A 13958-nucleotide genomic window follows, 5' to 3' on the forward strand; every position below is an offset into this window, starting at 1 on the left:
GAAGTCTCTCTCAATCCAGCTAGCTACCATTCTTGGTATGGAAATAGTTGGGGATCCAGGATTGTACTTGGGTGTTCCAGCTATTTGGGGTAAATCTAAAAAGAACGGACTTGCTTACATCAAAGGTCGTCTGTTAGGAAAAATCCAAGGTTGGAAGCGTACTACTCTCTCTCAGGCGGGGCATGAAATCCTTATCAAGGCAGTGGCGCAAGCAATTCCGGCGTATCCTATGAACCTCTTCAAATTTCCTTCGACTCTTTGTAATGAACTTGATGCTTTGATATCGAAGTTTTGGTGGGGTCAAAAAGAGGGCGAGAACCGTATTCATTGGGTCTCTAAGGAAATATTGGGCCGATCAAAACAAGATGGTAGACTTGGTTTGCGGTGCTTCACAGATTTCAACGATGCTCTTTTGGCAAAGCAATGTTAGAGGTTGTTATCGGAACCAAATTCTTTGTGGGCGATGGTGCCTAAAGCCCGATACTTCCCTAATTGTTCTTTCCTTGATGCAAAACGGGGAGGAAGAGCTTCGTGGGCTTGGTCAAGTCTCCTTGTTGGAAGAGATATTATTCTCGGAGGTGCACACTGGCAGATTATGAATGGCAAAGAGGTTCGGGTATGGGTGGACAGATGGCTTCCTTCAATCCCCTCAGGAAGACCTTCTTCATTGGGTACGGTTCCAGTCTCTAGGAATTTGAGGGTCAACTCTTTGATTTGTAATGAGTCTGGGGATTGGGAGGTTGATTTCTTGAAACCTTTTGTGGTGGAGGAAAAGATCAAGGCGATTCTGAAGATCCCTTTGGGTGATCCAACCTTAAAGGATAGATTGGTGTGGCCTTTCGAAAAAAAAGGAGCATACTCGGTAAAATCTGGTTATCATTAGGCTTTGTCCAGGACCCATATTCACAGGAATGTCAACCCGCATAGGTCTGATATGATACCGAATCAGTTATGGAAGTGCATGTGGAATTTGGAGGTTCCTCCAAAAATAAGGGTATTCATGTGGAAGTCTCTTCATGCGGCAGTGGCAACGATGGCAAACCTGTTCTTTAGGCGCTCTTCTCATTCCCCCATTTGCCTTCTCCGTAACTCGGCTGAGGAATCAACGGAACATCTTTTTCTCCAATGCCTGTGGGTAGAGGCGGTGTGGAATGGGGGAAGTATGACTCGCGGTATTGGCCGGGAGGGGATAATTTCTTGGGTAAATTGGTTAAATGATATTTATGATGCGGCTTTTGCTAACAGGGGTGAAAGGATCAAACTGTTCTCATATATTGCTGTTACCTGTTGGCATATTTGGAAGTCTCGGTGCAACTTTATCTTTAAGCAGCAACCAATTTACCCAGGGCAGGTTATCGCCGATGTTCATCATTCGGTGGGTATGTTCCTAGAGGCCAATCGTGTTCCAAGTAGTAGGCCCCGGATCAATGATTTGGATCGGGGAAATGACTTATCTTGGTCTCCTCCTGGCTCGGGTATCATCAAGATAAATGTGGACGCAAGTTGGAATGCTAGGGAGAGTGTGGGCTTCGTGGGTGTGGTGGCTAGGGATGATCATGGCAGGTTTGTGGCTGCATGCAGAAAGAAGATCTGTGCCTCGAGTGCGGTAATGGCTGAAGCTAAGGCAATTTTGCATGGCTGTTCGTTGGGGCGGTATATGGGGTGGAATGATATTATCATTGAATCAGATTCTTTGGACTCTGTGTCTTGTCTTCAGGATCTTAATTCGATGGGCAGTTGGGATGCTTTTCCTTTGCTAGCTAAGTGCACAAGTCTGGGGAAGGCTTTCCAAGATTGCCGCTGGTCTTGGGTTCCAAGATCGGCCAACAAGGCAGCGGACAGTTTGGTGTCGTGGCAAAGTAGGGAAGTATGTGATTTTGTTTGGGTTAACCGACCCCCATCTTCCCTTGTTCATGTTCTGTGTAATGACGGCCTCCCTTGTCCCCATTAGGCTTGTAGGTTTGGTGCAAGGAGTGACACTTTTAGCATTTGATGCGGTGTCAGATGTTTCCTCCTTGTACTTCGTTTCTTGCTTGGTCGTAGCTGGCCTGTTTGCTTTGTTGTAAGCTTTCTTGTTCTCTTTGGCATCTCTGCCCGGGTAATGCATTATCTCGTTCACCAAAAAAAAAAAAAAAAAAAAAAAAAGGATCCCCACCGGATCCATTATGTGGGGGATCTTAAGGATCCCCACATCTCAGTCGTCGACTGTGTATCGCGTGGTCAGAAATTATTTAATTTTATTATTTTAAATTAAACATAAATAGTACCTGATAAAAACTGACCGCACAATACACGATAAATGGCTGACATGTGAGAATCCCCCACATAATAGATCCGCAGGGTATCCTTTTCCGTTTTAAAATTATGGTAAAAGCGGGAGCCTTTAGACTAAAGTAATGATTAGGTATAGGATTCATTCATTGCGTGTCATATTAGAAGTCTGTTTGGTGCAAAAAAATTTCAAGACTATTTAAGTTACTGCTTTTCAAGTCATCACGTACTCTTTTTCCTCCTATTTCCAACCCCTCCTCTCCATCGTATAGTGCTTTTTGTCGTAGAGCCCTTTCTCTCTCTGTGATCGTCGATTGGAAGGTATGTCTGAGTTGTGGGTCTTGTAAATTAGTCTCTGTTGTTCGATATTCCGTCTAATGATATAGATTTGTTTACTGTTTATGGGTTTAAGTTCGCGAGCTTAGCTTGGATCATCAACAATGGAGAATCAGCAGAAAGTAGCAGGGGAACTTGTCACTAGGTCATTCACATGGACAATCGAAAATGTCTCTAAGTTGAAAACCCAGAGGCATTACTCTGACGTTTTCCTCGTCGGTGATTGGAAATGGTAATTTGAATTTTGTGCATCCCCTCCTGTAAATATTTAAATCGCTTCGAGGTTGTAGATGAATTATTGTTGGTTTCGGGATTAATTGATTTCATTGGTTGGTTTGATCAGGCGGATCCTTGTATTTCCGAAAGGGAACAACGTAAAGCACTTGTCTTTGTATTTGGAGGTTGCAGATGCTTCGGATTTACCATCTCTGTGGACTAGGTATGCCCAATTCAGCTTGACAGTGGTTAATCAGCTAAGCAGAAATATGTCAATAACAAAGGGTATTTTCTCCGTTGTTCATTTGGGTTGATTTCGCATTTACGCTTGCTTTTTTCTTGTCTGTTTTCTTTTCATTTTGTGCCCAATTCTGCTTGAATGTGGTTAATTTGTGAACTGGAGATTGCGATTCTTGCATCCGGTTATTGAGGCTCTGCTTTGATTCAGTCGTGATTATTGGTTGTGATCGCTAATAGGCACCCTGTTACCGTATTTGTAGTTTTTTCCTGCAAGAAAGAAATAGGTACCGTTCAACTTTGTTAATAAACAATAGTCAGTTCACTTTAGGATATGGGGCTTCGGTTGTAGTTAAAGTTTTACACTTGTTTGGAATCAGGGACTTGAGGGAAAAATTAAACAAGAGGAAGTATGCAATTTTGCTTCCCTTTTTCGTTATGGGGAAACCATTAGTTAGAGAGAAAGAAGAATTGTCACTTTTATTGTCCAAGAACCAATAGAAGGGAGATTTCTTTTGAAGAAAATAATATAATTTTGAGATGGATTCATTCAATGGTTAAGTTCAGAAGGAAATTTTATGTTTCCACTTACGTGTTTGAATACCTCTACATGTATATATGGTCTTGGGTTTGGTTGTGTTAAAATTAGGAATAAGCTTCCTTTGCTGTTGTTTTTTTTTTTAGTTCTTGGTTGGTTATGAATACTTTGTCAATTAAGTGTTTCTGTGATCCTTCATATTTTGATTTTGCAGAGACGCAACACGAGTTCAATGCAAGTGCGAGCGACTGGGGATTCACATCATTCATGCCTCTGAATGAGTTTTATGATGGAGGAAAGTTTGTTCGCAACGATAAATGCATTATTGAAGCCAGGGTTACAGTCCGTAAGGTAGACATAAAGAATTTCGAAGACCAAGGAACTGGCAGTTCTGCACCCAAAGAGCCTTCAAAGCAAGAAGATCGGGCCCTGAAACCTTCAAGTGTGGATTCCGTGCAAGTTCCACACTCATCCGTACCAGTTACAACACCTACATCAGAACAGGTGCAAGCAAATTTGAAATCGGAACAGGTGCTTGCTTTCAAGGATGCACCAAGTTCCGGAGAAGTTTGCATTAAGCCTGCTGATTTCCCTGTTGACCCTTCCATAGTCAAGGGACACGAAAAAGTGCTCTCCGCTCCAGATGGTATGCTCATGGATTTTAGGGGTTTAGGGAAAATAGAGAGAGCTTTTGTTCCACTGCTAGAGGAAGTTTGTTCATGGCATCCCTCGTTGATTGAGTGCCAAAAGAAGAGAAGCCGTACGTATATTGAATGGGCATTCACAGCTTTGGGTCGAGTTTTACATTTTCTGAAGACTACGAAGGTGAAGGATATGACCCCAGACACTAGTGAACGCGTTAAACTTTTGTGGGAGGAGCTTGAGACTTTTAAATTTGACTTGGGTTGGCTGGAGCCTTATGTGCAATCTGCTCTGGACGTGAAGAAGCTTATGGAAAGGGCAGGGGTAGTTAAAAATCTGAGAGAGGATGTGGATGCGTTGGAAATGGGAGTGAAGAGGCTAAGGGCGAGGCTAGCAGTTGCAGAGGTAGATCTAGAGGTAGCAAAAAGAGACTTGGCAAAGGTAGTAGAAGGCTTCGGTGAGACCGATATCAACAGGGAGTTGGGCTATGGGAGGCGTTGACCTTATTTGAGAAACATCTCGTTGATATTACAAAGTGATGTGCAATATCTCCAACACATTCCAAACTAATATGTATTAAGCACTTGCGTTCTAGTTGTGTTATCAGTATTTTATGATATTTCAAGAATATTATAGCAAGTGGGAATTCTCTTCTTTTGTTTTCTTGTTTGGAATTGAGCACAATATATAATAGTTTTTAAAATTTTAGACGAAACAATAGTGTCTCAAACTCTCGTATAACTTAGGCGCAACTTGTTTTGTGTTTGAAAAATAATTGTACAAGTATAGTGTAAGTTGTATAACTCACCTGACTATGCGTAGCCTTTCATCGTATACGGCCTCTGAGGTGTATACGAATTGATCGGCAATATCTCCTCGTGACACGGTGTTGTTATACGGAGTTTATATTCAGCTCGTTAATGATATACTCCGGCTTGTACCACCACGCTGCAACATAAGTTCACAACCCAACATAGTAACAGTATTAGCTTCAGATGTAAACGGTAAAACAGTAAAAGAAGGTAACACTTTCACCTCACAACTGACAACTATCAATATTAGGTTTAGTCACGTCACAACTAACAACTATCATTATCACTTTCACCTCACCTCGGCGCTAACTTTTACACCATGGGCCAACAGGAATGCTCAAATTTCAAGTGCGGATAAGGTGTTCGTGTTGTGTCTTGGCTCGTTCGTTAGTGCGAAAATGAGATTCAGATTACAACCTCACCAAATCACATTCAGTTGAACAAAATAAAATACAAGAAATAAAGACACCGAGAAATTTACGAGTTTTGGCAAAAACATGCCTACGTCCCCGGAGAGATATTGCTCTTCACCATGAATAATAGTATAAGTACACATGAGTTAAATCAACATAACGCAATCCTGAATCCCTTGCACACCCACTCATAGAATTTTCCCAAGAGCCTCATTCTATCCCAAGAGTTCTTTCACTAGAATACTTTTCACTCTAGTTCTCTTGATTTTCTCTTAACCCATGTTCAACCTTTCCCATGGGAGAGCCGGATGCTCTCCCCTTGGATGCTTCTATGATGCTTACCTTCCCACTTTCTAAGCATTACTAAATGCACAAATATTGCATCTAGTTATAGGCATACACTAGCAACTATGACAACAACCAAGACCAAAAAGTCTAAAGTTCACATGACATAATTATTGCTTAGCCTACCTAGCATGCACCAAAGTCTATACCCAGTCTATACCTAGTCTATAAAATACAACTTTTCTCCATTTGTCATTTAATGCATAGAAGAGAAAACATGCACAATTATGTGCAAGCAAACACAAAGTCAAGTCTTGCTTGCTTCCAACTTTGCTTGTGACAGTCACCATGTCTTCAATTGTTGTCATCACATGACTCATAATTACTCACAAATGTATAAGCCAAACACAACAGTTTGATAAAGTCGTAAATACCTTCAATGTTGGCTAGCTCCACATCGACATGCGACGAGAGCACTCGATTATCCTTGAAGTGGTAGTAGTTGTCAGATTCCGATGTCGTTACGACGATGCGCTTCAACCACTTCACCATCCGACCCCCGATAAACCAGGGTATTATGACTCGTACCGGAAACCCGTGATCCGGCGCCAAAAGCTCCCCGTTTTGCATTTATTCTAGGATAATATCTCTCAACGGGTTCATCGCCACCTCATTTCTCAAGCTCGTGTTGTACTTGGTTCCACTGCCACTGGGCAGGTCTTCGGCACCCTCAAAGCACACGTTGAGGGAGCCGTTCTTGTGGCTGCGGATCCTACACTGCTTAAGCACGTTGGGTAAGTCCAAAGTGGATAATATCGTGCTACAACGAAGTCGGTCTAGGATGTGACAGGATGGTATCAGAGCCACTATGCCGTGTGGTGCGAGTGTGTCGATAAGAACGTCGGGCCCCTAAGGGGGGTGGATTGTAACATTCCACATCGACCAACGGAGATATAGTGATGTGCCTTATATGTACATGCCCACCTCTATATAGCATGAGGCCTTTTGGGAACTCATTATTTTTAGATTCCATTGGAACTCCGAAGTTAAGCGAGTTTGGGCGAGAGCAATTCCAGGATGGGTGACCCACTGGGAAGTTGCTCATGAATTCCCAAAAACAAAATCTTGAAGGAATGGTAAGCCCAAAGCGGACAATATCGTGCTACGGCGGAGTCGGTCTGGGATGTGACACAATTTGTCTGCATTAGCATTATGTTCTGATCCTATGATTCATTCACGAATTAAACATCTAGATACGGACTTCCATTTTGTAAGGGAAAAGGTTCAAAGAAAATATCTACAAGTTCACTATGTACCAACTGAGCACCAGACTGCACATATCTTGACAAAAGCATTAAATGGTCCAGCCTTTCTCAGACATTGCTATAATCTCATACTAGGTTAACCCTGAGATTGAAGGGGGGGGGGGGGGGGGGGTAAGGACTAGTGATGTATGATAGCTTAGTATGTACCTTCATGCCATGTCCGCTCTAGTTTGTTACAAGTTAGTTGAGTTGTTAAGAATTAGTTAGTTTGTTAAGTGAGCTAGAATGAGAGAGAGTGTTGAGTCATCAATTGCTATATATAGCAACCTATGTGTAATAGCTTATTACCGTTACAAAGCAATAAACACAAGAACATTCAGTTTCTCTTTCTTCCTTTCATCTTCTTCTTCGACTTCCTTCTGCATTTTCTGTTTCCTTTCTTCATCAGCATAGCTCAATTCTTCTTCAATTTATAGTTGTTAAGAGTTTATTGCCATTAAAAATACTTGCGATTGCCAACATATTCGATGAGTAGGGGAAGGACACATTTTTTAAACCGTTAAAGATCGTATTCAAAAGGAATATGCGGATGGAAAGAAAAAAACTACGTTTTAGATTATTGAAAGTAGTATTGATAAATACAAAATAAAAAGTGTCGAAAGTTTGAATGAAAAATGATGTTGAAAGTTTGAATGAAAAATGAACTAAATCTTTGTGTCATGTTGATGAAATGAGGTTTTCCCACTCTAGTTTATAGTCATATCCGCAAATATGACTTAATAAATTGAATAAGACACCTAGTGATACATATAAGGATTCGAGGATACACTCTTTTGACACATTTTAACACTATTTTGTACGATTCACTCCTAAAATGACACCCATTTGTTATAAATGAAACAAACCTAATGTATGAGTTTGCACACGTCTGCATAAACTACATATAACTGCTTTTTTATTCTCCCATGTTGGGAAAAAATGAAATTATTGTTGGAATATCATGCATATATGGTTGTCACAGGAGTGAAGCTATGGACTGATGACATTGTGGATGGTCAAGTCTGTACGCACTCTAAGCAATCATCAGACTGACAATTAAGATTTGCCTATTTGAGGATCACCAGATCGTTCATAAGAAGTCTGAGACGGAGTTTTGATTCACTTGATCTGAGTTTTAAGGACATCATTAACATGGATAAAACTGCTTAGTGTATTTTCTGCATAAGTAGACACTAGACTGTCCCTGATTTGTTTCCTTGAGTGGATCTCTAACTCATTTTTTTTCCTTCTTTTTTTTTTTTGCAGTCGGGGCTACAGGGGATGCTGGTTCTGCAGTCAGTTACTTTGAATAGAGTGTTGAGTTTCTTTCAAAACTGCCAAGAAATGATAAGGAGTTATTACATCCAAACCGAACCTTTACTGTAATACTAATATCAGCATTATGTCGTACCCGTGCTTTGCCCTGATATAGTTATTTTTCCTTTTTCAATTTTGTATGTAGATAACGGATACACTTTCTATTTCACAATAAAATTGGAGATCTCAAAATATTATGACGAAGACCTTAAAACTGCTTGATGTTACTATTTCCAGTCATTGAATGTTCGACGTGATGTTGAGCATGATCCAAATGTTCCATCTCAGGTCAGCAACTATCTAATTTGCTTGTTCTCATTAGGTTTCTTTTGTGACTTACAGTATTTGTACGACTGCTTTACAGTTTCTCTTTGATAATTAATGTCATTTAAATGTGCTTTACAGTTTCTTTTGTGACTTACAGTATTTGTACGACTGCTATGACTTGCTAATGAATGCATGTTCGGCGGAATTTGGCCACAATACAAAAGAAGATGTTGAGAATAGCAGGTCATGCACCGGACATTCTAAGCTTTGTATTACCATTATCTTTTTGCTCATTGGCAATTCGTTTTGAGCTGAATATTCTTTTAAGTTTAACAAAAGGCCAATGCAAGAACTTAAACAGACTGACTTTTATTGCAAACGTGCGTTGTTAGACCTTCCCAAATGTCAACCTCTAACTCCTCTGGACTCTCTTGTTTCTAATGAAGGAAAATAAGTTAGCTTTGCTTCAATATCCAAATGAGCTTCTGCTCGGTAAGCAATAAAGTTCTGAGGGAGATTGATGTGGTGGCATTCAAGAACAAAATGTTTGGCGCTAGTGTTCCGTATTCCTTCACCAATCGATGCCTCCATAGACATACCACTCAGTTGTATATAAGAGTCATCTCCCTTTACTTACCTGATACGATTCGATTTCCGAAAGATTTTCTGATAGCTTCAGTACTGTATTGTTGTAATTTTGTTTAAATTCGATCAATATATTCAACAAATACAAGAATCTCCATGTATTGTATATTCTGTTTGCATTGGGCTTTGTGGTTGTTATCTGTATTGGGCTTCGTATTGAAAGTTCATTCTCCTTTGACCGGAAAACAGAAAAATGTTGAGTAGCAAAAGCATACAATAGATGGAGAAAAATTGAAACAACATGAAACTGATGCACCAAATAATAGCTTAGTGGTTGCTCATGCAACTTATATTTCTTGAGATTTCATTTTCCGAGGCATAACAGCTTGAAGGAAAACTCTTTTAATAGTGTGGTGGTGGGAGAGTTCCTAACTTTGGGCCTTCTTTCACTAGACCAAAAGTTAGTTGTTTACAGATTTGTTAAGTCGATCCCAAACCCATAATAGTTTATGATCGTAAACCTTATTTTGGTCACGTCATCAGTCCCCACCGTTTCACTAAGAAACTTCCATTTCATTTGTATAATGTTTCATGAGATTGGTTTACAAAGTTGATGCACTAAAGCCAGTAATGGTGCTTTCACTTACAAGGCTGTTCTGCACCTTTCTTGGTGGCGAAACTCATTCATCAAATAACAACGACAGAAGTGAGGACCAAGAAAGAAAAAAAGAGGATATATAAAAATTTTAAAGGAGAAAATGCTTTAATGTGGAGATAATGGAAAAAATGGAGAGAGTAAGGGAAACAAGAAATAAAAGAAAACAATGCACATGAAAAGAAACATTGTTTACTAGCAATTCAAGTTTATAATCTGCTTTTTTTTATTAATGCTAAACATATTGATAAAAAAAAAAGTTGGAATATATTGTTTATAATTTACTTTGTGGTTGATTCATAGAATTCTATGTTGATGATTGAAACCGTTCATATTATAAATCACTTTGTAATGATTATCTTTGCAAAAAATCAACTAAAAATAAGGTATTTTAGTTATTAACTATAGAAAATGGTTTGTAATTCTTTTTACTGGACCTATCCATCTGTTTTTATACTGTTCAATAACTAAAAGATCTCATATTTTACTAATTTTTTGCATAAATGATTATTACAAAGTAATTTATAATATGAACAGTTTCGTAAACCACCCAGTAGTCTTGAGGAACCAGTTAATATCGAAAAGTTTTTCTATGGCTTCTCCTTCATGTGAAGTGATTAATAAAATACAATGCATGAACTTGTTGACTCTTTTAAATGATTGCGCCATGAGGATATTCAAATTCTATCGAGGAAGAGTAGATAAAGTTACCGGCATAGAAAAATACCCAACAGCCAGATCAGATGCAGTATATCAACACACCAGAATTTGGAAGAGAGATATTTTGAAGGCGACAATCCTTGGCAGGAGCTGGACGCTCCGCATCCTTAGAGAAAATTTGTGAGTAATCTCTCATATCCCTAATCCTTTGGACCTTAGTTTTTGCTGTACGTACCAGAAATTCCATTAATGGATAATAAGAAAACTAGAAGACAATTTCAGATTTTAAAGGACACTTACAAGGACGATTTGCTCCATAACCTCATTCATGACATTGGGTTTCTGGCCATGTGATACAGATTTTGATCTAGAAGAGATCGATCAGGAGCTTTTCTTATCCTGCAGAGGTGAGTTGGACCAATCAAAATACATTAAAATCTAAATATCAATTAAAGCACACGAATACTTCAAAATTCAAAATAAATATACAGTGGAAGTGCACAAAAAGGAGAGGTTTCCTAGCAAATGCTTAGAAAGTAACAATGAGTTTTTACTTTAGGTTGACAACATCATAACAAGGAAGATCTCCTATAGTTTAGAAGCTTAGAGCTCATGGATTCGTCTGTTATTAAAAAGGAGGGTTGCAAAGTGATTTACAGATGTCAAAATAAAAAATAAAAAATCACTAAGCATTATTTAATATTCTAATAGTAATATCAAATAAATGGATCTTAAATCAATTCCTCATAAACAAAGTTCTCAAATTTCCTAATAGACTAAGGGGTGGTTTGGGAGTGAAGTGCTTAAAAAAAAAACATCCATGAAAAAAAGCTGTGAGGATTTTAGGTGTTTGGTAAACTGAAAAAAAAAAAGGTTTATTTTGGAAGCTGCTGTAAGAATAAGCTGAAATCAAATGAAAAAGTTGAAGCTGCTATTTGCAGCTTTGGAAAACTGGCATTTTTTCAAAGCACACGGAGCTATATGACTCTTTTAATGAAAAGACCCACTATCATATTGTTTTTTTTTTTTTTCCAAAAGCACTTTTACAAAAAAGTTTACCAAACACTCTGTTGATTTATTTCACAGCCGCTTATTCTCACAGCAGTTTTTTTTCAAAACACAACAATACCAAACCAGCCCTAAGTGTAGAAGTATGCACGGCCAAAAGTACATTCCCTAACTGTTACGGAATCAGGACACCACAATGGAAAGTCAAAATCATCAGGAAAAGCCGACATAGCAGGTGGAGAAAAGATAAGATATGAGAAAGTATTGCGGGACACGCAGAAAGATTAACATAATACGTACAAGTTGAAGGGGATTAACCCTAGATGACAGTTACTGGGTCACTTGTATTACTCTCTGAGAAAATGGTTGAGATGGGCCAAAAAAAGATCCGTAACTGCGGGATAATGAGAAAAAATTTAAAACACCTTTTAGAATTATCAGCTCGGTTGTTTTCAACACCACCTCCCTCTATTTGTCTGCCTTCGATGGCACTATCGTTCGAGGTGTTCCCTCGGACTTCTTCCACTTTTTGGCTGAGATCGAGACGATCGGAGCAAGCTGGGCGATCGGGACGGTTTCGTGGCTGGGTTCTGCGGAGTTGCTCGATTGGCTCTGGCGTTGGCTAGCGGATTGGTTCTGGGTTGATCAGGATAACTTTGAAGGCGGTGGATGCTGGGGTCAAGAATTGTCTTTTGCTTTCTCTAATGTTGGGCCCTTTTGTTGAGCTTTGTTGGGTTTGTTGGGAGGTCCATTTCTGTGTATGGTTCTTTTTCTATGTGGGCCTCTCTTTGTAATTTAGTGTTTGAAATAAAATTGTCTCCTTTTTTCGGAAAGGTTTTCCCAAAATTAAAAAATAAATAAATAAATAAAAAACTGTACTCGATGCAGTTTCAAATAAAAGTAAAATACCACTAAGAAAATCTATACACAACTCACAAAGCAACTATTTGGTTGAATTCGTTGCTTTACTATAATCCAAATAACATGATCAAATATTGTTCATCAATATAATGGTGGAAATGTGTTGAGCTCTTGCATGACGGCGTGTGTTTAAATTTCGTTGATGACTAATCTATCTAATCTAACAAAATCTATTGTTTGACAAAAAAAAAAAATATAGTTATACATAAGACTCAAAATGTCCTCGCAATGACAACAATAGATTTAAAACAGTTCAAACCCTCTAAAAGAAAAGGAGGATGAAATAAGTGGTAGCAAAGACCAATACCACCGTCCTCATGCTATAAAGAAATCTTGAGTTTTTTATCACATGAAAGAAGGCAGTTACAGTAGCCACTTACTTATCATAGGGTAGCTTCTTCTTTTCATAGGACTTGTCTCGAGAAGAACCACCATCCGTCTCAAACTTCTTTCTTTGTTGTTCTTTCAAACACTGTCTAAACTCAAGACGTGCCACTGTTACCTTGGTGCGCTTTGTATCTTCTTTTCCTTCCTCCGCTTCCCCGTATCTCACCCTGTCCTCAAAATCATCATATTCTTTGACTGATTGATGGAATTCCTATACGAAAGCAACCACCAGATAAACAGAAATACTAATGTGTTTCAATAAGAAGGAAAGGGAAAAAGAGCTTATGAATAAGAATAATCGACATGTCAACAGTAATCGCATATAGACACATATTAAAATTTTACTTACATCTCTACCATATCCCCGCATTTCTAAGTCGAATTAACAATTAACTATACTGGATACCTGGAACCTAACTTTAATCTGCTGGGCAGAAAATACCTATGCAAAATCAGTAATCACCGTCAATTCAAAGAATTACAAACGAGAAAACCGAAAGAATCCACAATTCAGATGCTTCAATATCATGCTAAAAATTGGAATTTCAGATTCCACATATTTTCAGCTGATAGCCCGAACCGATCAACTCACCAGAAAGTCCTTCCTTTCAACCTCAAAGATGATACAAGGCCGAAGAATTCGAAATGTATGGAAGTCGTTGCCGAGCCCTAACGTAATCGTCCGATCCCTTCAAATATCAAAACCTAATCAAAGCAGGTCAGAATTTGTGTTCTAATCAAACCATCATGATCAACATAACAGACTGACTGAAAGACATTTTAATAAAAAATAATATAAAAAAATGAAACCGCTCACATAGCTGTTCAGGTAGATAAATCCCAAATTTCAGAAAGAAAAAAAAAAAGAACTTTAATGAAAAGGATTTGGACTAAGTTTATTTTAATAAAAAATCATGCTATAAATTTTATTTAATGAAAAAGAATTAAATTTTAATGAAAAATCCTTAAATTTTAATAAAAAGGACAAAAAAACTTAATTTTTAACGAAAATGACACAATTTAAAAAAAAAACAAAAAACCTGACGCGCGTGCAATACATGTACACTATTTATAAAAATGAACACGGTTTATAAAACTGAACAC

At 38.5% G+C, this 13958-nt stretch overlaps 3 protein-coding genes across 4 annotated transcripts; 2 read left to right on the forward strand and 1 right to left on the reverse strand.

Moving 5' to 3' along the window:
- Window positions 1-1033: 1033 nt before the first annotated feature.
- Window positions 1034-1951, forward strand: LOC114823717 (uncharacterized). The gene has a single exon (XM_029099141.1). The coding sequence runs from the start codon at window positions 1034-1036 to the stop codon at window positions 1949-1951; it is 918 nt and encodes a 305-aa protein (XP_028954974.1).
- A 501-nt stretch (window positions 1952-2452) lies between these two features.
- LOC103426962 (MATH domain and coiled-coil domain-containing protein At3g58270-like) lies at window positions 2453-4879 on the forward strand. 2 transcript variants are annotated; one of them, XM_029095269.2, is made up of 4 exons: window positions 2453-2592; window positions 2684-2839; window positions 2951-3108; window positions 3813-4879. In XM_029095269.2, the coding sequence occupies exons 2-4, from the start codon at window positions 2712-2714 to the stop codon at window positions 4739-4741; spliced, it is 1215 nt and encodes a 404-aa protein (XP_028951102.1). In that variant the 5' UTR covers window positions 2453-2592; window positions 2684-2711; the 3' UTR covers window positions 4742-4879. The 2 variants fall into 2 exon arrangements, with proteins under 2 accessions (XP_028951102.1, XP_070673903.1); XM_070817802.1 differs by lacking the exon at window positions 2453-2592 and having other exon boundaries at window positions 2601-2839.
- Window positions 4880-9531: 4652 nt separating this feature from the next.
- LOC103407316 (uncharacterized) lies at window positions 9532-13708 on the reverse strand. Its single transcript, XM_070817803.1, has 6 exons — window positions 13672-13708; window positions 13447-13559; window positions 13204-13296; window positions 12848-13065; window positions 10839-10937; window positions 9532-10763 (listed from the first exon to the last, which is right to left on the reverse strand). Exons 3-5 carry the CDS (start codon window positions 13222-13224, stop codon window positions 10865-10867), a joined length of 312 nt encoding a protein of 103 aa, XP_070673904.1. The 5' UTR covers window positions 13225-13296; window positions 13447-13559; window positions 13672-13708; the 3' UTR covers window positions 9532-10763; window positions 10839-10864.
- Window positions 13709-13958: the final 250 nt, after the last annotated feature.

This window comes from Malus domestica, chromosome 02, assembly GCF_042453785.1.
Source record: "Malus domestica chromosome 02, GDT2T_hap1".
Taxonomy (NCBI): domain Eukaryota; kingdom Viridiplantae; phylum Streptophyta; class Magnoliopsida; order Rosales; family Rosaceae; genus Malus; species Malus domestica.